This window comes from Heterocephalus glaber, unplaced genomic scaffold, assembly GCF_053883595.1.
Source record: "Heterocephalus glaber isolate CG9 unplaced genomic scaffold, H.glaber_assembly_v1.0 deba00001612, whole genome shotgun sequence".
NCBI lineage: Eukaryota > Metazoa > Chordata > Mammalia > Rodentia > Bathyergidae > Heterocephalus > Heterocephalus glaber.
The window spans coordinates 1-26,000 of NW_028258383.1; the positions used below are offsets into that span (position 1 = coordinate 1).

Genomic DNA, 26,000 nt, shown 5'->3' on the forward strand with positions numbered 1-26,000 from the left:
CCCTCCTCTAGCCCGGTACACTGTGCTCAAGCACTGGATACATTTCTGGCCCGTGATGTCCCTTCCTTTCCTGTGTCGCTTACCCCCACCTCTGCAGTCTCTCTCTCTCCCTCTCTCTCTCTCTCTCTCTCTCTCTCTCTCTCTCTCTCTCTCTCTCTCTTCCTTCTTCCCTCTGGCCAGCTCAGCAGGCTCAAGACCACTTTCTACTTGCTCAGCAGAACATCACAGAGGGGCCTCACTATGAGAACATGACAGGCAGGCTTCTGCAAGGGACAGTTCATTCTATGTGACAGTTTTCTTTGGATGAACTCCATACAGTGTTTACCTGTGGTCTCATTTTGCCTGTGTCCATTCTGGTTTTAGCAAAAATTCTGTGTCCCAGAAATACCTTCGTTGCCAGTCAAACAGGGCTGTTGTGTCTGTCGCACGTCGTGCACACACTATTTTCATACCACGTTACATTGGTTTTCACATATTTAATGTTTGAAACTTGCAGATACCATCATATGAGTTTTCCTGATATATAAGATTAATAATTTTCGGTTATCAGATGGGTAGCAGAGGCTCTTTGTATTTTCAAGATATGGAAATCCATGCGGAATGGTTTGACCCTGGGATAACCACCAAGTGCAAACCTTTGGTTGAAGCTCAGACGTCACCTCTGTTCTTGGGATGGCGCACCCGAGTTCCAGGTGAACCCGGGGTGGTGGAGATAGGTTTGGGGTGGGGGCGGCCAGGGACGGGGTCACCAAGACCCCTGGGACTGGAGGCGGGATCCCCCTGAAGAACCCCTTGCCACCAGTCTGACCGTCACTGGCTCTGTGAGGTGGGGATTAGCAACATGGTAGATGCTGAAAGTGTTCTCTTGTGGTTGCTTGTGGAGTGTGCCATTGAGAGGAGGGTGCAAGTCATCCAGACAGACCTGAGATTCAGGGGATCTTCCTGCAAATCAGAGGTAAAACAGCCTTTAACTTTCCTGTGCATAATGAATGACCCGATTGGCACAAAACTTCTTAACAAAATCTTATCAATTTGCAGGGAGGTTTTGCAGAATACTCAGAAACTCCTCCCAGAAGTGAGCAGGTCTCAGTGTCTGTCCTTGAGAATATCTCTCTTTTGTCTCCATGAATCTAGTGCAATAAGATTTCCCTGTACAGCACTCTGCAGAAACAGGTTTAGTGGAATCTGACCCCGAGAGCAAGTGAAAGTGATCTTTCTTATTTTTAACTAGGACTAGCTACGTGAGTATCACGGTGGGGTTTGTATCGTTGTTCTTAAACGCTTAAACAAAATGCCAGGTTTAAGTTTCTGACTTGAAAATGTGATACATAGAAGTGAAGAGCCAAATAACGACTGCGTCACTTCCCTGTACAACTTTCACCCTCAGATAAGGAAATTCAATTGGTAAGTGTGTAGTTTCTTTCAACCTCCTGGACAGACACAGCCCCGGCCCCAAACTCCCAGGTAGAAAGGCTCAATATTGCCCAGTATCCATAATCCAACTCAGGGTTTCCTTTTGTACCCTTGCAGATATACTCACGTGCCACCAGGTGTCAGAACAAGCCCAGAAAGCAGTGAGTCTCCAACCAAGATCCTGAGCTCCTTAGGCTGCAGTTTCCGAATGAGTTTTCTGAGGATCCGATGTGCTTCCTGGGGACTATTTCCGACACATTTTTTCTACTGCAAATTTTCTATTTTTCACTGCAAATTTTCTGCAAATTTTTCTACTGAACATTTTTTACTTTAGCATTATAATAGCTGGCTGTGTGTCTCAATACCTTTCCTTGAGGCATACAGGAAGCAATCTTTGTGTTTACCTACTTGGTATGACAGATGCCAAGGGGTGTGCACCTGTGCAAAAGTATCAAACTGGGATTTTCGCCCACATTATGCTCCACCTAACAGGTTGTGCATATGTTTATCTGAGCATCACGCAGGGTATAATGCACTTGCACCACTCTAGGGTTTGTTTTCTAAAAAGTTTTCTTTCAATTTTTCTGGTTGAAGTAGCCCAGTTCATTACAATGGCACATGAAAAACCGGATTTGCTAGTTTGGGAGGAGGTCAAAAGTGTATCATCAGACTACTCATGTATGGATGTTGAAGATGCTCCATTACAGTCAAATACATGTTTTCATAACAGGAGAGTGGTGTGGGGGGGACGATGGTGATGATGATGATGATGATGATGATGATGATGATGATGACGACGACGACTTTGATGTTGGCCATGTGAGCCAAAGTTCCTGTGACAGTGAAATGGAGCAAGAATCTACTGATACTGACACAGCGAATGCAGACCTCCTTGATTCAGATATTCAGATGATGAAGAAAATAGCAATGTGAGTGCATATTTGACTAGTCAAAATGTTGTAAAATGGTCATGCAACCGAATGGAATGATCAAATGTTAGAACTAGGTCTGCAAATATAGCTTGCCAGGTGTGAAACCTACTGGACAGAATGCCAGCACTGCCATTCAGTGTTGGAAATTGTAACAGACGAAATGCTACAAGATGTTGTGAAATACACGAAGGCTGAAATGCAAGTAAACCATTCTGTTTAACCAATAGCCACACTCAGAAATGTATTTATTATGACACCTCACTAGCTGAACTGAAAGCATTCATAGGTCTTCTGTACTTAGCAGAGCTTTCTCCAGGTAATCACAGGAAGGTAAATGACTTATGAACAAGCAATGGGTGTGGGCTTGAGGTTTGTAGAATAACAGTGACACTGAGATTTGGTTTCCTTCAAAATTGCCTGGAGTTTGATGACAAAACCACCTACCTGCCAAGGAAGAAAAACAACCATTAATCTGGCTGCTATCCAATCATTGTCTGACAGATTTATGAGTAATTGCCAATCAATTTATACACCATCTGAATACATGACTATCCATGAACATTCTTCAGCATTTCATGGCTGCTGCAGCTTCAGGGAGTACATGCCACAAAAAACCCCTTCAAAATACGGAGTAAAAATTATTGCCCTTGTAAGTGGGAAGAATTATTATGCTTTCAATTGAGAAATTTATCCTGGAACTCAGCCACCAGGTCCTTATTCATATAGTAATAAACTGGACGATGCTGTGAACAGATTTGTTGCTCCATCTCCCAAAGTAATCATAATGTGACATACAACATTTGGTTTACCAGTTTCCAATCGAGGTTACATTTGCTAACAGAGCACAAGTATTCCAGTGTAGGAACTGTACACAGGAGAAAAGCAGAAATTCCAAATGAAATGTTGCAATTTCAAAACAGAGAATTATATAGTACAATCTTTGGATTTCAGAAAGTTTCACATTGGCATCGCATATGGCAAAGAAAAACAAACTGGTACTGTTAATGACAACATGGCACCGTGATGGATATAGTGATTGGGAAACCTCGATAAAACGGAAGCCTGAGATGGAAACTTTCTACAACAAAACTGAAGGTGGAATAGATGTTGTTGATGAGTTATGCACCAACTATGATGTTACTTGAAACACAAAGCGTTGGCCAATGATTGTGTTTCACTCAATCCTAAACATTCATGGCATAAAGAGTTTGATAGTTTACCAAGAAAATAACAAGTGCAAAATACCATGGAGAAAGTTTCTTAGAGGATTGGAACTGGAAATCATAAGAGATCATTTAGGGGAGAGGAAAAGCAAAATGCATCTGCCTGGAAACTATGCAAAAAAATTTGTGGAGCACACTGGTGAGCTGACAGGTGCAGAGGAAAGCACAGCATCCCAAAGGGCTACAACAACAACAACAACAACAACAACAACAACAACAACAAGAAAACCAAAAAGATGTTAACTGTGCCCTACAAGAAAGGACAGGAAAACAAAACATATGTTCTACCAGTGCAAGTGATACTTGTGTATGGAACATGCAATTTTCATGTATGAAGTCTGCCTTGGATGTGACGATTAAAGCAAAGATTATTTTTGTTGTAGAGTATTATTGGTATTTTCATTGTAGTTCGCATAGATTCTTTTTTTTTTTAATAGCGATTGGCAGACTTTAATATCCAAGAAAAATTAAGTCCATCATGCATTAAAAATATAGGAAATTTCACGCAGACATGAAGCTTCCAATTCAGCCTTAATGGCAGCTTTTAGAATGAGAATTAGATATAAATACAGTACACATCATAATTTTATACTGTGATTTATACAGCTTCTCTTTATATATACATATATATATATATATATATATCACCTTGCTCACTTAACATACCTTAAATCTGCAACACTTTAGAATATGAAAATTTTTAAAAATGCAAGCACAATGACCACTTAGCGAAAAGGAAAACATTTGTGTATAGAGCTAATTTAAGGAAGAAAAAAAAAAACTGTCAATGTTACACATTTTAGTAGCTAGAACTAAATTTAAGAAATACAAAATTAAATCTTCCAGTGACACTTCTACTACTGATTGATAACACATTTTCAAGTTAGATTAACTGAAAAAGCTATAAGAAAAAGTGCAAATTTGTATAGAACATTTAAAAAATAATACTAATAATAGGTTAAAAACAAATGAAATAACTGATTTTAGAGTTAACTAAAATATATGCTGTAATTTAGAAATATAAGTAACATCATTAGGTAATTTTAGGTAATAAAACCAACCTACCGGAGTCAGTCTGTTTTTGCCTTTGTGAGAGAAAAACAAAGATCATTTGTTTTGATACAAGTTGTAAAAAAGTAAATATTATCCAGTGAATAAAAAGCATTTCTAAATTACTCAAACATTGCATGTATTCCTTGCCATTTAATGGACTTAAAAAAAATTATGCTCCTTTACCTTTATTTTTTTTGGTACCAGGGATCGAACTCAGGACCTTGCGCTTGCAAGGCAGGCGGCAGAACCACTGAGCTAAATCCCCAGCCCTACTTTTTCTTAATTTTAGCGGGGTTTTTTGTCCCCTTGTAATTTATTTCAAGTTCATTCACATAGGTAATGAGTATTCCCATGAAATGAACATCTGCCAAGTACTGAGGGTCACAAAGCAAGAAATAGTTAAAACACAAAACTTCAGAGACTTCTTCAGTGTGACACTGTAATGAACTCCTTGAACCCTCTACTGCAAAACTGTGGCAAAGATCACCAAAGCTTCCTCACTGTATGCCGAATCCACCCTGTCCCCAAATCCTAAAACTAAATTCCCTGGTAGTGACTCCCATAACCTAATTCACAACAAAAGTCTGAAGATGGACAGGTTTTCCTGTTAAAACATGGTATTTATGCTACCAGCACATTATTAAGTTCATCTAATCCCGAATTGCAAGAGGTCACTTAAAGCAATCACAATCTTTGAAAGTAAAAGAAGAGTCCTTTCATTTCTCCAAGAAAAGGTTACAATATTAGTCATCTCTGCTTTCCAATCTACTGGAAACAGAATAACAAATACTAGAGAAAAAGGAAAATTCTCTCCAATAAAAATCTGCCTGAGGTAGAAATTTAAAGCAGCATACGTACTGTTTAAGCTTCATCTATCAGGGAGCAAAATTGTTGATAATCTGAAATTACATGGATGGTTGCTGCTTAAGATACTGAAGACACAGACCATGGCAGTAATTTATCCCTGAAGTTCATATTTAATTTACCACATGAATACTATTGAGTTTTAATTAGTACATAATTGTTTTAACTAAAAAGAAAGTGCTTGCTTTCATAATCCACATAATCAAAGACATTATTGCAAACATCACACTAACAAATTCTGTATTCATTCTAGTTGGAAATCATATATTTCAAATTGCCCATTTTATTCCTATTTTTCCAGTTTTCTAGAACTTTTTCAAAAAGGCTTTTGTTCCTTATTTAGAATGCTGAGATTTTATACATTTCAAAATGACCCATGAGTTTGCGTTCATAGTGTTCAGTTTAGTGTGGCCAAAAGACTTAATTTCTCAGGCGCCTGACTGCATTTTAACTGACCTGTGATACAATTAAATTTAACATATCATTAAAAATGAAATTCTGATGCCTCTCTAAATTCAGCTGAGCTAGAAAAAATAAAATCAACTAATTTGAATGACGAAAGAATACTCATTTTATGTGTAGATTGCTTAGGTCCAAAATAAACAAAAGTCCCAATTCCAAAGGTTGAATGTAATAGAAGATCCTTACACTCTTCTAAAAGTAACATGTGCAATGCATATAAAACAAAAAAGAAAATCATTATGGAATTCAAGACTATCAGTCATTAATATGGCAGACTTGCAAGAGACAGTTTCACAAGGACACTGGAGTTTTAAGGTTTTTTCTATTGAAAGACAATTCTGGGCTTCAATTAAGTTCAAGATATTTCCTCCACTTTTACTTGTGTAGTACAAATCTGCACGGCGTAGTGTATCTCTGAAAAAAGCAATACACGTTATTAAGAAAATAGACACTATTTCTAAACTCTGTTAGGAATAAGAAGCCACCACTGATTTGAGGTTGTGTCCTGTCGTCTCTGATAGTTGATTTTCAGTTGTTTATTTCAGTATTTGATCTTATTAAACTTTTTTTCCAAGTGATATCACTTAAAATCATTATCGTGGCTTACGGACCACAAACAAGACACATTCATAGTAGTATTTCATCACAGAGAGATCATTCACAGTATACGTTGATAATACAGATTCTTTTTCCACCTCTACCTGGAATCCATATTGCAGAACAACATTTTTTATATCCTCATAGCTCAATTCTATGGATAGTTCATTTGCCAAATTTTCAAAGTGGTACAGCAGAGGACCAAGATTTATCCAAATTCCACCTGGCTTGAGTATTTTCCATATTGTATCAATATGATCAATTACATTGTGAGCTGTGTCTATGAAGAAACAGGTGGCAATACAGTCCCAGGTATTGCATTCTGAATAAATCTCCTGAAAATCTCCTGCTGTCATAGAAAAGTTAGAACCAGGAGGAAGACTGTGGGGGTCAACATCAGGGAAAAAGATGGGTCGAATCTGATCAGCTGATTTCCGGTTGTTGCTAAACTGATGGATCCAGGGATAAAGTTTACATTTATTAATTTCAGAACATCTGTTGAGTGCAAAGTTGGAAGAAAAGAGCGTAAAAAAACTCCATTCATTTCCTTGACAAGCATACCCTAGCATAGCTATTTCCCAGGCCAGTCTTCCTAGTCCAGCACCAGGTACCAGAATATTTACTTTAGAAGGCAGTCTTCACACATGGCAACAGCGTGCTCCATACACAAGTCTCCCTCACACTGACAGCACATGTGCTTAGCTTTCCTTTCCTGTTTGGCAGGCCATACTTCTCACCTCTCTTGTCTTCCTCTTTTGTCAGGAGCTTCCGATTATATTATATTATACAGTGTGCACTTAGCAGGAAAATGAAATACCAATAAAATGAAATATCAAATATATACTGAGTGTTTAGAATACACATCAACATTTTCTACATCACCTGTTTGTTTGCTTACTAAATCTAAAAAATAGCAACAGAACCAAATGTGTATGTGAACTACAATGAGAATGCAAATTAAGCTCTCCCATAAAAATAATCTTTACTTCAATTATCACACCTAAGGCAGTTTTCACACCTGAGAACAGCATGCTCCATACACAGGTATTGCTTGCACCGATGGCACAGGTGTGTTGTTTTCCTGTCTTCTTTGTCAGGACACACTTGACATCTTGCTGGTCTTCCTCTTTCCTTAGGAGGCTCTTGGGATGTCTCACTCCTCTGTTCACCGGTCTGCTCCAGAATTCTTTTGTGGAGTCCTTTGGGCGGATACACAGTGTTCTTCCTTTGTTGTAATTGATCATTTATCAACTACAGTCCCAAAACCTCTTAAGAAAATTTCTCTGTGATATTTTGTGCTTATCATTTTCTTTGTAAATTACGAAACTATGTATGCCTGACATCTTTAGGATCAAGTAGAACACAGCCATTGGTCAACACTTTGTGTTTCAAGTGACATCACAGTTGCTGCATAACTTGTCAATAACATCTACTCTGCCTTTCATTTTGTTGTAAAATGTGACCATTTCTGGCTTCATTTGTGTTATGGTTTGGGTCTGGATGACCCCCCAAAGCCTCATTTGGTCAGACGTAGCTGAATCTGGAATGTGTGTGGCTAGGATTAAGGCCATGTGATTATTAAACCACTACAAGTGAGTGAGTGGTTTAGCACCGCCCTAATTCCTGTAGTCTGGATGGGATAAAAGGCAGAAAGACCGGTGAATCTCTCTCTCCCTTGTTGCCTTTGCTACCTTGTGCGCGCCGTGTGTGTTTCTCCTCTGTGGTGTCTGTTTGCTATCCCTGTCTTGGAGCCAGCTGACTATGGACTGAATGAAACCTCCACAAATTGCCAGCCAAATAAACCCCTTCCTGTCTAACTTTGGGTGTCAGGTATTTTGTCTCAGCAACGAGACAAAAGTCACTAACACAATTTGTGTTGAGGATTCACTATCAATCTTTTTGTTTGTCTGTCTGTCTGTCTGTCTGTTTTGAGACAGGTCTCACTACCTACTCCAGGATAGCCTTGAACTCACTATGTAGCAAAGGCTGACCTTAAACTCACAGTATCCTCCTGCCTCAGCCTCCTGAGTGCTGGGATTACAGGTGTACACCACCGCCCCCCCTCCGCCCCCCCTTCGCTATCAATCTTATCATCATGGTGTAAGGTTGACACTATCAATATTACTTTCTTTTGCTTTGCCCTAATGTAGTCCAGGCTATCCTGGAACTCACTATGTAGCACAGGCTGACCTTGAACTCACAGGATCCTCCTGCCTCAGCCTCCAGAGTGCTGGGATTACAGGCGTGCACCACCACCCTTGGCTTCAATATCAATCTTAACATCATGGTGTGATGTTGATAGTATCAATACTACTTTGTTCTTCTTCACCATATGGGAGGCCAACGTTATGTTTTTCTGAAATCCAAAGATTGTACTATACATTTCTCTATTGTGAACTTGCGACATTTTTCTTTTTCAGGAATCTCCTCTTTGCTTTTGTGAATAGTTCCTGTGCTGGTCAACTGGTGTTTTTCTAAGCAAAGGTAACATCAATGAGTAACTAGTGAACCAATTGTCCAATGTGACATTTCGGTTACTTTTTGAAATACGTGCAACAAGTCTGTTCACAAAGTCATACGGTTTATTGCTGCATGAATAAAGATCTGGTGGTTGTGTTCCGGGATGAATTTCTAAACTCAGGGTGTAAAATGTCTTTGCATCTACCAGGGCATATATTTTTATACCATATTTGGAAGGTTTATTTGGCATACATGGCCAAACAACCACAAAATGCTGCAAGTTGTTTGTCAGTTGTCATGTATTTGGACAGTGTATAAACTGATCGACAGTTTGAAACAAAGCTTTCAAAAAATGGGAGAATAGCAGCCAAATTGTCGGATGTTTTTCTTTCTTGGCCGGTCTTTTTGTTGTCAAAACGTAGGCAATTTTGAAGGAAACCAAGTCTCTCGAGTGCCATTATTGTTGTAAAAATCTCGATGCCCCATCTGTCACTTCTCCATTAGCCCTTCAGATTCTCATAATTAGAATGATGAGGTCCTGCTATGAAGGCTTATAGTTCAGATAGTGAGGTGTCATGATAAATATATTTTTGAGTATTATTATTGATGTATATAGAATGTTTTACTTGTATTTCATCATTAGTGTATTTTCGAACATCTTGCAGCATATCGTCCGTTACAAACAATTTGCAACAAACACTGAATTGCAGTGTTAGCATTCCACTCACTAGGTTTCACCCCTGGGAAGGACCTGATAACGTTTTCCAACTTAGTTCTAACTTTGGCTCGTTCAGGTATACATGACCATTTTGTAGCATTTTGACTGGTCAAATATTTATTTTCATTACTGTTCTCTTCCTCATTTGACTCAGGGTCTTCATTCTGTATTTCTCCATCTGTCATACCTTGCGAACTTCTTTGGCTTACATGATCCGAGTCATCATCGATACCGAGTCACCTGATGACTCACTTTCAGCCTCCTCCCAAAGTCCTAAAAGTGGATTTTCATGCAATATTGCACTGAATTGGGCTGATTCTACAAGAAAAATAAAAAGGAAACATTTAATTAAAAAGGTATAAATGCACCAAAATGTAACCCGGTGCATAACATGAGTAAAACTCACCTGTTTACACTTTGGCACACATTCACACACCTTGTCATTTATCATAACAAGAGGGTGAACACAAAGATGGCTTCCCGTTTTATGCCAGCAGAGCTACTGATATGCACAGCCAGCTACCCTTATGCTAAAGTACATGTTTTCATTGGAAAAGTATGGTAGGGGCTTATTTTATCCACCCGTGATGCCTCTAGGGTTACTCTTGGGTGTGCTCAGAGACTGGTCCAGAATTTCTGAGGTCAGCGCGATGCTTAAGGTGGTGACATCTATAGGCAGGGGCTCTGGGCAGGGGGATTCACTTCCCTCACTCCATTTAGTAACACTGGGATGAGGTGGTTGGCTACATTAAGAAGGATGAGGGGCCAGGCAAATCTGTCAGTATCTCCATGTAGTGGCATCTCTAATTGGAACAGTAGGACAGCAGGGGTACCGGAAAGTCCAGGTCAGCAACAGAAGTCATCTTCCCCACTGCCGATGGGATGGACTGAATTGTACCCCACCCGCAATTCCTAGTTTGAAGCTGCCACCCGCAGTGTGATTGAACTTGAAGATAGAGCCTTTGGGGTAAATTAAGGTTAAATGCAGTCACAAGGGTGGGGCTCTGATTTGATAGGATCATTGCCCTCAGAGAAAGAAACACCAGAGAACTGGCTCATTCATTCTCTCTGTCTCTGTCTCTGTCTCTGTCTCTCTGTCTCTCTGTCTCTCTGTCTCTCTCTCTCTCTCTCTCTCTCTCTCTCTCTCTCTCCCTCTCTCTCTCTCTCTCTGTCTCTCTCTCTCTCCCCACATGCAAAACCCAGGTGAGTGAATATTGAGAAGGAGGAGGCAAAGCATGAAGCCCTCGTCAGAAATCAAGCCAGAAAACACCTGGGTCTTGGATTTCCCAGCCTGCACTACTGTAAGAAAATAAATGTCTGTTGTTGCAGTCACCCAGTCTGTGGTATTTTGTAGTGGCAGCCCAAGCTGACTGATACACCAACCTTGGGATTTCTCTAAGGTATGAGTCTGAGGCTAGTGTAGGTAGCCAGGATGCTCACTCCCTAGAGTCTGTGACAGGGTGAGGGTGACAACCCTGCCCAGCCTGGTTCGATGTTCCTTTCCTTCTGAATCTCTCTGGAGAACATAAGCTGCCTCTGTGCACCTCCCACGCATAGACCCAGAGTTCTCCAGGGAGGTCGGGAGGGCTATGGGCAATGGTAACCAGACTCCCACAGTGCGGATAGGGTGCGCATCAAGAGGAGCTTACCACGCCATCTCACAGCTTCACCAGGCGCCAAGAAGACAAGAGTGCAGGGCTTCGGGACACAGTTGACATTTTCCCTTGGAGTAGATGCCACAGGGAAGAGGAGTCAAATGGGTCCTGTCAGCCCTGAGATTTGACTGGGTACTGAGAAAGATATCCCTGCAACTGTGTATACTTGGAAGCAGTTTCTCAGAAGCCTCTTAAAGAGGGGAAGGGATTCTTATCATTACGCATAATAACCATCTTTTTCATAACACACAAGTCGGCCATCTGTTTTCAGTACTGTCTTACTTACACAGACCATCCCCTTGTGCATTCTCACCAAAACTGCGCAAAATGCAAATAGGGCAACAGCGCCTCCCCCACCTCGTCCACTCCACCCCACCCCACTCCACTCCACTCCACCAGCAGTCCCTTCAGCATTAGTTCAGTGTGTTTCTTCAAGAATTTCTCGGTAATACATTTACGTTCATCTACATGCCCCTGTGGAAGCATAAGGCTCTATTTCACAGGGCCATAAAAAGCACACTGGATCGTGCTGCACACGGTGTGGGTGCGTGGGCCCTGGTTTGTGTTCTTTACAGGAAGTCTGGGTGAACTTTTCCTGTCCGCCCCTGCAGAACTTCGCAATCATTTTGAATTTCTGCATAGTGTTCTCAGTAATGTGCCATAATTGTTTATCTCCACACACAAGGATCTTCATTCAGATTTCTGGGGGTTTTTGTTCCATTTACCACATTTAAAGTTTTCAAATGTTTCTCCAGTATCCTTGTTCCCCGAGGCTCTGTGTTTTTTCTGAAAAAGATACATATGCAAAAATGGAACTTGGGAACAAACTCTAACACACATTCAAATGTTGTGTAACCAATGATGCATGGATCTCCAAGGAGGCAGCATGAGTTCATACTTCTGGGAGCAGCATAGGATACTATTCCTCACCTTGAAACGCTGTTCTTGGTGTTATTGACCCCTTAAATATTTTCCAACTCGCTGGTTGAAATATGAGACTTGTTGAGAAAATGCATCGCTCCGGTCACAGTGAGGACTGGCATCCTTGGGAGCCTGTACAGAGGGCCTGTGCTGGGCAGAGGCCAGGAAAGGCACAAGCACAGGAGAGAGTGATGGAAGTTTAGGGGCCATGTGAGTGCCCAGACAGGTTACTGGGTAGCCTTGGGGGCTTGTGATGGAGTCAGCGAAGTTTTCCAGGGCATCAGGTGCCTGGAATGAGAGAGGGGAAGAAGTCAGCAGGGAGAGTGGGAGAAGGACAGCCCCTTGAAGGGGGCAACTGAGGCCTTAAAGGCTAGGCAACTGAGGTGACTGTGTGAAACTGCAGAGAAGCAGACTTAGGTTTCCGTTCTGTGAATCTGTAAGAGTTGAGCTTGCTTGCCAGGAGGAAGCACAGAGAGAGAGAGTCATGTCCCACAGAGACCCTGATTTCCATTGCCACAGTTCTCTAGAGCAAGGGAGCTCAGTCAGGAGGCAGGCCGTGTCCCAGTGTCTAGCCTCTCTCTCTGCGATCCTCCAGGATGTGTTCAGGGGTGGTCTGTTGTTGGTGCGGTCTGCCCTGGGACAGAAGGTAGCGATACTGTCCACTAAGGACCCGGCCTGGGGAACCCCCTAGCCAGCCCACCCATTTTGCAGCTCTGGGCTGTGAAAGGAGACAACTTTGGGCAAAGTGAGAGGCCAGCGGTGTCAGCGCGTGTCTTAGGAGCTGGAGCAAGCAGGTGCCCATGGGAGATACTGTACTGCCCCCGGGCAGCAGTGCCCTCAGGGGCCTTGCAATGGAGTGGCAGGCTGGCACAGCCTCTAGCTGTGAGTGTACTGGCCCCCGGAGCTGTGGATCACTGAATATGCAGATGAGCAGGAATTCAGAGACTACTCAGCCAAAGATTTCGTTGTAGAGATAGGTAAATGGCAGCGCAGAAAGGTATATGTCCTTGCTCAGTGACACATCACAGAGAGAAAATGTATCATCGTGCTGAGAGTCAAGTGAAGTTCCTGGGACTAGGCCTGAGGCTGAAAGATAAAACTTGTCTCTCTTCCCCCTGGAGGCCAGAGGACACAGAAACCAGGGACCTGTGCAGATGGTTCATCACTGCCGAGCAGGGCTGAAGAGGGTTGTGACAGCCAGTGTCTACACCCAAAGCAGGGCCATTCCCCTAAGCATATGGTGCGGGTGGCTGTGTCCGTGTGTCATTGGCCTCTGGTGGGTGGGGAGTCAGGGGTTCTGAGTCTGGCCTCTGGGAGTGGCTGACTAGGTGCAGGGTGCCTGTGTACTGTAGTGCAGAGTAGTCTCCTTATCACCGGGCCCAGCACCATTAAATCCCTTGGTCGCCACATAGGTTTCTACTGCCGTGTGCCCAGTTGTGCCTCCTGTTTGCTCATCTCATTGGTTGGAGGGTGGCTCCATCCCAGCCAAGGGTCCTCGCTCTAAGCCCTGTCCTGAAGGGAAGAAGGAGGCAAGGTGGCCTCAAACCTCATCTCTTGGGCCAAGGCCCCTTAAGCAGTAGCAGCACTGTCATCTCCCTCAGTGTCCTATGCAGTCACATAGCCCTTGACCTACCTATATTTAGCTAGCCCTGATTCATTTCTGGAAAGCAGGAAAGCCTTTGCGCCCCCCCCCCCCCCAGGAAGGCTGCTTTCAGCCCAGACCCGGGCTACATCCAGATACTGCTGGGTGAGAATTTGTGGGCTGAAAGCTGAAAGAAACAAAAGGGATACTGCTCACCCTTGTCCCACACCACAGAGTGTAGGCACAACAATGCATGCCTAAACACACGCTCAGGGAATCATTTCTTTAAAATTTTTTTGTTGTTGTTGTTATACGAAGCCCTGTGTCAGGTACTGCTTACTTCAGGACCAACAAGTCAGAGCTCCTGTCCCAGAGATGAGAGTTTGGGTGGGGGTGACCACGCCACCAGAGGTGAGAGAGTTCAGTATGAGAGTTCAGCTTGGAAAGGGCCATGACAGAAGGGTACAGGGTATGTGTGTGTATGTACAGCAGACGAGGAACAAATGTGTCCAAGGACTGGGCTGATCTGGGAGGAAGAAAGGATTCTTTACAGGAGTGGAAACGTCAGAGACCCAAAGGACAAGTGAAAGACTGAGTAAGGAAATGGTGGTTCCCGAGGAGAGTCATAAGTGCAGAGGCCCTTCAGTCTCAACAAAGAACTTTGGGGCATCTGGTTGGGGATGCCAAGGCCCCAAGAGTGTTGCAGAATCAAGATATGCAAATGGAAGGTGTGAGGAATGAGGGACAAAGTCCCAGACAGAAAGGGTCCCTTCCAGGATCATCTCATTTGGATGTGGGTTATTCAGAGAGAAAGAGAAGTCTACAGGGATAGTCAGGAATCCGTCCTAGCTCCTGCTACTGTGCATGCACTGGGCCTTCTACATGCACCCCCTCCAGGAAAGGATGGAGAGGTGGGAGGAAAGCAGACCAAGCTCCTCCCCACAAGGCTGGTGCTCTCTGCTCAGACCTGGGGCAGCTGGAGACTGGTGCATATTCATGACATCCACAGGACTTTACCTCCAATAAAACCAGGGCAACAAAAGGAGAAGCTGGGTTTCTAGCCTGGGTGGAATGAGTGGCAAGAGGGAGAGTTCTGGGGATGGGCTTTTGGAATCTGGCACTGGAGAGAGGAAGTCAAGGAGGTAGGTAGTGTGGAAGGAAGCAGGGAGGGAGGGAGTGGGAAAAGGAAGAAGGGGAAGGAGGAAGGGAGCGAAGAAGGGAGGGATGGAGAGAGGGAGAAAAGAGAGCATTTGTTCCTTCTCACAAGCCATCTGGCCTCATACTATATGCTGATGGGGTTCCCTTCCTCACAGCACAGTTCTCTAGAAGAGTGCTAGCTCTAATATGCCTTCCTTCCCGGGGAAGAAATGCTTTTGTGCCACTTGTAGGAAGGTACCTTGCCTTCAGTTGCTTTTTAAACACTAGAAGCCTCCTGAGTCACTTGGGAGCTCCCGAAGGAGGGTGCGGGGCCCCAGGTCAACTATATGAATAGACATGGCTGCCATTTCTTAAGGGCCTAGTGTGTACCAGACATTCTGACATGTGAGTTATATAAACTAATGCTCATTTCCCAACGGTCTTGCAAGTCGCTCATCAGTCGAAGGTTATGGAAGCACCAACTGAGGCCAGAGGCGTCAAGTGATTTGCTCAAGGTCACACAGATGATTAGCGGACGGAGTGGCAATTGGCCCTGAGTCTCGAGGAAAAGTGGGCACGCCCTGTACTGCCTGGCACCCGAGAGACCCTCTCAGTCTGAGTCAGGCCCTCTGCCTCTTTCACATATTCCAGGACACTCAGACAGTCCTGCTGTCTTAATTACCACCCACTGATGCATAACACATCACCCCAAACATAGCAACGTGTACACCGATAAACAGTCCCTCTCTCAGAGTTTTACAGTTCAGGGACCCAGGCATGGCTTCACTGGATCTTCTACTTTCCATCCTCTCACAAGTCTGCAATCAAGGTGAAAGGCTAGGGTGAGCGGTCTCATCTATAGGATCAACTGAGGAAGGACTCATGTGGTTATTGGTAGGTCCAGTTCCCGATGAGCTGTGGGATGAGGGCCTCAGTTCCTCACTGACCGTTGGACAGACTCCCATCAGCTCCTTACCAGTTGGCCTTCTCCACCAGGCAAGCCGCACAAGGAGATGGAGAGAGAATGAATGCCTGTGAATGGAAGTCACAGTCTTGCTGCAGCCTAACCTCACACAGAAATGGCATGACATCACCTCTGCCAAATGCTCTCTTTGGTTAGAAGCACTCCGCCGGGTTCACCCCATCCCACAGGGTCATGAGGCCAGGAGGCTGGGATCGCTGGCCGCCATTGTGCACAATTGCCTACCGCATCCACTCCTGTACCCACTTGGGTATAGTGAACTCGTCAAGCATCAAGCACTTTGGTGGAGTACACGGGTGCAGTGTGCTCTGTGATCTGGTGCTTCCACTCATCGCAGCCAGCCAGGACGATTGGATGGGTCTCTCCGGAACTCACGTCTGCCTGGTCCTGCCTTCCTCCCCACTCCCACCAGCCATGCCTGGTCATTGAGTCCATGGGATGTGACAGCACCTGAAAAAGGATCAGCCACTCCTCTCCCCTGTGTGAGTGTAAGCCGCCCATCACATGGGTTGGGCAGGGCCCCCAGGCACTGCTCCTGGCCTCTCCTGGTGAAACACCCCACGGAGACAGGACCCACCTCAGGAGGAAAAGATTACAGGTGTGAGAAGGCTAGGCCCTTGCTTCGTTGTACAAGCTGCCGAGGTTCTCTTGCTTTTTCCCTCTGGGCTGGCATTCTGGGAGGAACCGCCCAAGTTCACTGGGAACATTTCTAAGGCAGTGGGGAGCCACCCATGCCCGAGAGATAGGTGCTCTGAAAGTGCACGGAGACCGTGGAGTATTCAGACACCAGGGGTGGGGTACCTCTCAGGAGGAGAGGAGTGAGTACAGATTGGAAATGATTCATAAGGCTCCACGATATTTCACTAAAAAATCATAGGGAGATCAGAAGTACCTATAAAAAACACATTATTAAATTAGGGGGTGGCTGTTATATCATTCTCCTTGTTTTTCTGTGGATTTGAAATATTGTCATAGAATGGTACTCTAAAAGTGAAAAGCAAAAGAGAAGGAAGGGCTCTTGGGGCCTCGGCACCCCACATTTCTCAGGTGTGCCTCAGAGCCAAGTGGATCAAGTCGAGGGCCTGGTGGACTCAGGAGTATCCCAGGAGCCCACCAGACTCATTAGGCATGATGGCCAAGGCTCCGGGGGCTGGAGTCTCCTGGTACCGCCTCAGCCAAGAGTAGACCATTCCCAGGGAAGCCCAGGCTTTCCTCAGTACCAGGAAGAAGCAGACTCAGGTCTTTTTCCTGTGCTGGATTTTTTTTTTTTTTTTTTTTTTTTTTTTTTTTTTTTTTTGCCATATACACCAAGGGCCGCTTTCAAAGGAACACAGTATCATAGTATGAGATAAACAACCTGAGATGATGGAGGAGGCTGTGAGCTGGCAGGGCTCTCTCCCAGGGCAGGATGCAGCTGGTTGTAGCTAGAATGGAACTTGATACCTCCAAAGCCTCAGCTGTGGATTCTGGGACATCTTTGCTCCTTCTGGACCCACCTCTCTGTCCAGTGACCCACAACACTCTCCCTGGGCCCACAGCTATCACCCAGTAGCTGCCCATCAGCCACCTTCGATGAAATGTTTGAGACCAGTAAGTAGGTTTGCCATCCACTGAACACAGGGCTGTGCCCACAGTGACTGAGGAAGAGCAGTACTGTTCCAATGGCCAGGGGTACCAATCCAGATGGCTAAGTACTGTGGCAAAGCTCTGACTCCAAAGTGACCCTCTCTCTCTGACACCTCCACCAGAACATACAAAGCATAAGCCTGGGGAGGTGGGCAGCTTCCTGTAGAAGGGGACAACAAGTATCATGAAATAAAACCAGTGAAGGGCATCAGCGTTATTTCGCACCTGGACGCTGAGCTATCTGGAAAGCAAGAACCAAGGGCACCAGAGGCGGCTTGGCCACCGTTCCTGACTCTGTGTCTGTGGTTCCCGTGGTCTCAACTTCTGCATGTGTGGTATCCACGCCTGGCCCGGACTGGACCAGGAAGGAAAACTGAGCGACAAGTGACCCTTGGGTGACCGGGAGAATTCAGGGCCGAGCTTTTCTTGGTAGGACAGGAAGGGAGGCAGGTGGGCTTGGCTGTGAGCACCGAGAGAGGCAGATGCTGGCTTTGAGTTCTCACCTGAAGGACTTGGTCACACATGCTGGCACTCTCCAGAACCGGCTCCTCCACTCCAAGACCCTCATGGGACAGCCAACTAACTGAGCCAGTCTGGTTCTCTGTGGTGGTGACAAAATAGACAACATGCTTTCAGCAGAGCCAGTCCTCTCCTGGAAAATAGAGAAGACCCACATGGGTATCCCTGACACGGTTCCTGTCATGTCATTCATCCTTGTTTGTCGAGGGACTACTGCATGTGCAGCAGCTGAGATTCAGGCTCCTTGGATAGGACAACGACCTCCAGAGACCTATCCCACCCCTCGAGGAGCTATTCATCTGTCCCTCTCGAGGAAAGGGAAAGAGAGACTCCACAGGCTCTGAAGTTTGCTCTCCCCTGGGAATGATGTAAGACTGAGATGTCCATCCTGCAAAGCTAGGGCACCACCCTGGGTGGCCCCCAGGAGAGGCAGCTTCCCTCATACACGAAGGATGGGACTCAGCAGCAGTAGCAGCAGCAGCAGGATGCCAGAGACTTTCAGGTTCTCCCAGAAGTGTGATGTGCCCGTACCTCAAAGAGCTTATTGCCACGGGCCAGCAGAGCTCTCCATGCTGTTGGGTGTAGGGAGGCTAGGGGCCTGTTCCCCCACTGGGACACTCCACCCCTAAGTCCCTGGCGTAGATTTCCACGGTGCCCCTGCAGATGAGGACACTCTGTTCAAGCAGTTGATACATTCTCACCAAGTCTTTCAGGCACTGAGATGCCTTGTCCACTAATATGATTGTTTCCCTTCTTCTCTCCCCCTCTCTTTTGATCCATTCTCAGTAGGATTCCAGCCCCTGCATACCGCTCTAATGGAGAGGAGTGAATGACTAATTGAAAGTGATGGTTATTAATTTTTATATTACTCTCTTGATGAATATACAAGCCTAAAGACCGAGGGAAACACGGATTTGCACATTGTTAGTGTTAACCTTTGCAGAAATTCAACCCCAGGTCCTGGTCACTTGTAAGTTTCCACTCCCCAGCCCCATCCTCCTGTCAACCAATTCCGTGTGTAGGGTCTGCCTGATCCCTGAAATTGCTCCCAAATTCACAGCTCTGCTAAGCATCCACAATCAAACTCCAGGTTTTTCTCCCATGTGTTGGTGGAAGCCAAGGTGGGCAGTAGAGAGAAGTGCAGATTGGAAAACCGTGTGTCACAGAGACTCTGAGAACCGTAGCTGCAATCCCTGGATCAGGATACTCAGTGCAGCCTTAGGCACAGCCCCCAGGAACTCTCCAACTTGCTGAGCTGGAGGGTGCCCAAGGGAGTGAACGGAGCTGCAAGTAAGCTTTCGAGAACTCAGTGGGTCTTGGGTTCAGATTGTTATTTCATTTACGTTATTGTAGTACTTGTGGCATGGGTCTCCTACTCCTTACGTTGTGGCCATTTGTATTTCTGTAAACAGCCTGCTCAAATGTGTGGCTGATTTTTCTGTTGTTATGTGTTCTTATGTGTATGCCGGTAGAGTTGTGTCCCCAGAGTTCTTTGTTTACTGCAAATATGATTCCATAGCTCGTTATACTCAAAGCACATCTTTGCCCCTGATCTGTAGCTTCTGCTTCCAACTTATTTCCTGCCTTCTCGTGTGGACACTTTACATTAGGGGTGACACACTGGCTGATCTTTTTGGTCCTCACCACATCCATGTGAGATTGGCACGATGTACCCCAGTTGTGTAATGTGGAAGTCAAAGTTCAGATGAGGTGCAGGGATTTCCCCCTCGGATTCTAACTTGACAGCTGGCCCTATTTGTGCAAGGCCCAAATGCTATGCAATGAGTTAGGCAAATGGCAGGCTGTAACCAATGTTAGGTCTCCCAAACACCTGTCTCCTCCCACGCACAGAGGGAATAAAGTACAGGGCATAATTTGCCCCCTTATGTTCTCACAGGAGTGTGTCTACTACACAGCCTAGGAGACGAGATATTGCAGAATAAGGGGCATGAAAATGGGCCCACTGGGCAGAACTCTGTAGTGAGGGTCAGCAGATCTATGGTCCAGGCCCAGACACAGCACTGTGAGTTTGGCTGAATAACTGACTCTCTTGGTTGCTCTTTTGAGTGAAAACAACAGCAACAACAGCAAAACAAAACAAAACAAAACAAAAAAGAGACAGTCCTGGGATGTGGATGCAGGTCATAGGTGGTGGTGGGTGCTTTGATCACAGCTGACATGCAAGGGATGGGGATGTCCCCTACATCCTGCAGACATTTCAGAGGCTCATAAGCCTCCTGGTGGAAAGCTGGCAGCCTTAGCAGATGTTGCTAGGATCCTCAAGACACACATGCGTCTGATAAGGGATTAATATCCAAAAGTTGTAAGAAACTCATACAACTCAATAGCAAGAAACAAAAACAAAAATCACAATTTACAAACAGGACAAGGGTCTCTGAATAGATATTATTCAAAAGAAGACAGGTAAATTGCCAGCAGGTACAGGAAAAGGTGCTCAAAAACTAATGAACAGGGAATGCACATCAAAAACAAGATGAGATATGGCCTCATACCTGTTAGGATGGCTTCTACGAAAAGATACGCGAGAAGAGTAGGTGAGAGGATGGAACAAAGGGAACCTTGTATACCATTGGTGGGCAGGTGAGTTGGAGCCGCCACTATGGAAAACACTATATATATCCCTCAAAGAATTAAAAGTAGAACTGTCGTCAGATCCAACAATCACTGTTCTGAATAAATTCCCAAAGGAAATCAAATCAGAAGAGACATCTGCACTCCCATATTCATTGCAGCATTATTCACAAAAGCTGAGAGATGGAAGTAATTTAAGTATCTGTCAATGGAGGAATAGATTAATAGTTCTCTCTCTCTCTCTCTCTCTCTCTCTCTCTCTCTCTCTCTCTCTCTCTCCCTCTGTCTCTCTCTCTCTCTCGTCACACACACACATACACACACACATGCAGACATGCACACACACTGTAGTATTTTTCTGTCATTTGCAACAAAAAGGATGACATGCTATGTGCAATGAGCCGGAAACAGAAAGGCAAATACTACATCATCCAACTTCTATATGAAATCTAAAAGAACCCTATTCAGAGAAGGAAATGGTACAACAGTGGTTGTCATGGACTGGAGGTGGAGGGCAAGTTGCAAGGAAAGTGGGAAGATGCTGGCCAAAGGTAACTGACGGGTAGGTTATGAGAAGTAACTGTATAGCATGGTGACTGTGCTGTGCGTGATATACTGTTTTATACATATTGCATATGATCTAAGAAATGTATGATGTATGATATATATGATATGCTATCACATAGCTATGATATATTTCATATATATTATGTACATTATATATTACAAGGATTGCCTATTAATGCATCAATTATATATTTAAGTCTATACACACATACATACTTATATTTGGTTAATGCTTCACTGTGTACTTGATTTTGCCAGAGAGCAGAGCTCAAGTGTTTTCCCTACAAAAGAAAACGAGTAACTCTATGAGGTGAAGGATGCATTGTTTAGCTTGATCCTGGTAAATCATTTCATGATGGATAATATCCTGTACACATTAAATACATATGATTTTTATTTGTCAATTATGCCTCAGGACGACTGTGGGGGAAAAACACTCACACAGCCAGGAGAAGGTAACTGCTTAGTGTGAGAACCCAGGAAAAACGCTCCACAAGTGCTGCCCAAATGGAGGGGGGCAGCAGTTGTTCTGGCTCAGGCTCCGAGCTCGGTATTCCCCAGCCTGGGAGAGCAGCAGTGTCGGTGGCAAGGGAAGAGAGAATACCCTGGGCGTTGGGGCTCCAGACAAAAGGGTGTTCTGCAGTGAGGTGGTAGAATCCATGGGCCTGTGCAAAGGGGGAGACAGGAAGTGTGCTTGTCTGTCAAAACCGTGAAGGCCTGCGAGGGCGATGGCAGGCAGAGGTCAGAGCAGCAGCAGTACTCCTTTCAGGAGGTGACATGTAGTGTCATGTGTGGTGCCAGTCAGTGCAAGGTGGGCAGTAGGCAGATGGTGCTGGTTTGGACATGGTTAGCGTCAGGTTGGAGAAAGCCGGACAAGGTGAGCCTATGCCGGGGGAGAGGAGCAGAGGTGTAGGTGCCTTCGGGTCCAGTCCTGCTATACTGCTGGGTTTCAAGTGTGGCTGCTGATGTGTGCCCTATGTTTTTCCACCAAATTTTACCATGTAGTTTCTTGTTTCAACAAGTATTCACTACTTCAAGCGCATGTGTGCTCACACAAACACACACACACACACACACACAGAGGTTAACATGCACACTCACCCACATGCACACACAGTCATACAAGACTCTCCCTGACATCCCGGGCCAAGTGCAGTTACTACGCTCCTGGCACATGACAAGAGCCACAAAGAAACATCCACCTGAAAGGGTTTCTGCCCCTGGGTACTGGGCCTCCTGTCCTCTTTGAGGCATGGCTGAGCCCACAGGCGGTGAGGGCCCATCTCCTTTTGGAGAGGCAACAATGGGAGCTGAACTTCAGTACTGAATAAGGGCCCACTGGTGGCGAACACAGGCTATGTAGGGAGATGTGTGAAACCTGGACTATCAAAAACACTGCTGCAGCACCACATATAAAGCAACTGATTGAACTGGGATTAACAGCTTCATCTGTTATGTACCTGTGCATCCCCCCTTGGCTGGGCATCAGACCTGCAGGAAAAGGGCTGTGGAACCTGAAATGCTGTCACTTGCCAGAACCCCTCCTGCATGTCATTGATGTTTAAGTACGCTGGCCCTCTGATAAAGTGCTGCAAAATGAGTTCACAGGGAAGAGCCTTATCAAATATTGTTTATTCTCGTGGCTGTGTATAGGAAACCATATGACTTAGGACGAAAGGATACTTGGATGTTACCGTGCCTCCTGTGAATGCTGGTGCATTCGCCTGCTGATCTTTGGTGCTCTAATTTCTAACAGGGCCTCATCCACACCACTAGGTTAAAGGGACAGCTATGCCCAAAACGCCCTGGTGGACTTGTCCCGAGGATAAGATGTTGGAGGGCCTGTCAAGGGCACCCCAGGAAGGCAAGAAGACATCTCTCTCCATGTGAAAAGGAGCAATGTGCAGCTGCAGACAAGGCAGTCTTGCTGGAGGGCCCCGGTCCCGAGGAAAGGAAAGGGTGCGTGGGAGGTGTCTGCAAGCTCAGGGTGTCAGGTCTGTTTACAGGATGCGCAGGGTCTCCCAGGGCACGCCCCACGCCTCCTCCGTGTGAGCCCCACACGGGCTTGCTCAGCACTGAACGCTGGGCACAGCACAGGGGGAAGAGGCATGCTATTGCTTCCTCATTCCTGCATGCAAGTGCCCCATGAGGGTCAGAGGTGCCAGCTGTGGGAAATTCACTGGTGATGGGTTGGCACCCGTGGAACGCACTCCCCTCCCCCACCCCCGAGGAGCAAAGCAGCACTGCCCCAAGGAGGAGGGTGCTTAGGCTTATAGGGCTAAGGAAGATGCTAGCTCCCTCCTTCCGCAATCCCAGCACCACCGTGGCTGACACCCCCGCACCCTGCCTCCAATGCACCTGAGCCCAGTGACAGTGTCGAAAGTGGCAGCCAGCATCAGGAAGCAAAAACAGTCAAACGCGCCAGCATTTATTTCAGCCCCAGCGCCTGAGATACTGGGAAAGCGGGGCCTTAGGGCAGCCCTGTTCATGGTTCTGTTTCCATGGCTCCTGTGGTCTCCGTTTCAGAGTGTCCCGTATCCTCCCCTAGGAAGGAAAGCAGAGTGACAAGGGGAACCTTGGGAGCCCTGGGAATTGAGGCTCTCTTGGCGGGACACGAAACAGGGCAGCTGGGCGGGGCTGTGGGCACTGAGGGAGGCAGAGGCTGGCTCTGAGCTCTCGCCCGAAGAAGAACTTGGTCACACATGCCAGCACTCTCTGGATGCGGCCCCTCCTAGATCTTCGAAGAACAGCAGGCTCCCTCGGCCAGCCCGGGCCCCTGGGCATGTGCTCCACGGTGTCAGACAAGACAACAAGTTCCTGACCACCTTTCCCAGGGTCTTCGACATTCTGCAAAATAGAGCCAATGGCCTCATCCTAGTGTTTCCCGATACCGCTGGCATCCATGACCTCATTCAGCCTCTACGAACCCTGTTCCAGGTCCTGGGAGAACAGCGGTGACCTGAGCAGTCCAAGCCCCAGCCCCTCGGAGGGCATTCCAGATAATGGAGGAAAATCTGACTTACCCAGTGAGCGGGTGGGAGGAATGGAGTGAACATCATGCTGCCCGGAGCGTGTGGTGTGCCGGCAGTGCCCCAAAAGCCCTCCTTGCAGAGACCTGCTCAGCTCCTCACTCTGCTGGGTGCTAAGGGGCCCGGGCCTGCCCCCACCCCCTTGCTACCCCTTGCTACCCCCGGGCCCTCAGTTCCTGTCCGCCTGCCCTATCTTCCCTCCCTCCTCTAGCCCGGTACACTGTGCTCAAGCACTGGATACATTTCTGGCACGTGATGTCCCTTCCTTTCCTGTGTCGCTTACCCCCACCTCTGCAGTCTCTCTCTCTCTCCCTCTCTCTCTCTCTCTCTCTCTCTCTCTCTCTCTCTCTCTCTCTCTCTTCCTTCTTCCCTCTGGCCAGCTCAGCAGGCTCAAGACCACTTTCTACTTGCTCAGCAGAACATCACAGAGGGGCCTCACTATGAGAACATGACAGGCAGGCTTCTGCAAGGGACAGTTCATTCTATGTGACAGTTTTCTTTGGATGAACTCCATACAGTGTTTACCTGTGGTCTCATTTTGCCTGTGTCCATTCTGGTTTTAGCAAAAATTCTGTGTCCCAGAAATACCTTCGTTGCCAGTCAAACAGGGCTGTTGTGTCTGTCGCACGTCGTGCACACACTATTTTCATACCACGTTACATTGGTTTTCACATATTTAATGTTTGAAACTTGCAGATACCATCATATGAGTTTTCCTGATATATAAGATTAATAATTTTCGGTTATCAGATGGGTAGCAGAGGCTCTTTGTATTTTCAAGATATGGAAATCCATGCGGAATGGTTTGACCCTGGGATAACCACCAAGTGCAAACCTTTGGTTGAAGCTCAGACGTCACCTCTGTTCTTGGGATGGCGCACCCGAGTTCCAGGTGAACCCGGGGTGGTGGAGATAGGTTTGGGGTGGGGGCGGCCAGGGACGGGGTCACCAAGACCCCTGGGACTGGAGGCGGGATCCCCCTGAAGAACCCCTTGCCACCAGTCTGACCGTCACTGGCTCTGTGAGGTGGGGATTAGCAACATGGTAGATGCTGAAAGTGTTCTCTTGTGGTTGCTTGTGGAGTGTGCCATTGAGAGGAGGGTGCAAGTCATCCAGACAGACCTGAGATTCAGGGGATCTTCCTGCAAATCAGAGGTAAAACAGCCTTTAACTTTCCTGTGCATAATGAATGACCCGATTGGCACCCCCTTGCTACCTCTTGCTAACCCCCGGCCCTCAGTTCCTGTCTGCCTGCTCTATCTTCCCTCCCTCCTCTAGCCCAGTACACTGTGCTCAAGCACTGGATACATTTCTAGCATGTGATGTCCCTTCTTTTCCTGTGTCCCTTACTCCCACCTCTGCAATCTTTCTCTCTTTCTCTTCCTTCTTCCCTCTGGCCAGCTCAGCAGGCTCAAGACCGCTTTCTCCTTCTGGAGTCAAAAATGCTGAGGTTTTCAGGCAGATGGTGAGTTCTCCTTTGGTGGGGATGTCACAGACTGGGGCATTCACGTGATCCTCTCCATATCTTCCCCCATGTTTGATTCACAGGATGATGCACATCAAATTCCTTGGGAGTTCTATGCACCGACAGGGTCATGAAAGCAACAATGGGTGAAGTGGGTGATAGCACCGAGGTTCCATGCTGAGAGCAGAGTCATACGTCTCACA

At 46.1% G+C, this 26,000-nt stretch overlaps 1 protein-coding gene and 1 long non-coding RNA gene across 2 annotated transcripts; both read right to left on the bottom strand.

The window, feature by feature from the left end:
• Positions 1-6,422: 6,422 nt before the first annotated feature.
• Positions 6,423-9,945, bottom strand: LOC147822562 (protein-L-histidine N-pros-methyltransferase CARNMT1). The gene is made up of 2 exons (XM_087196539.1): positions 9,932-9,945; positions 6,423-7,180 (listed from the first exon to the last, which is right to left on the bottom strand). Exons 1-2 carry the CDS (start codon positions 9,943-9,945, stop codon positions 6,541-6,543), a joined length of 654 nt encoding a protein of 217 aa, XP_087052665.1. The 3' UTR covers positions 6,423-6,540.
• A 13,765-nt stretch (positions 9,946-23,710) lies between these two features.
• Positions 23,711-24,568, bottom strand: LOC147822563 (uncharacterized). Its single transcript, XR_015445540.1, has 2 exons — positions 24,327-24,568; positions 23,711-23,847 (listed from the first exon to the last, which is right to left on the bottom strand). It is a non-coding gene; the product is annotated as an uncharacterized LOC147822563 (long non-coding RNA).
• Between the last annotated feature and the right edge of the window lie 1,432 nt (positions 24,569-26,000).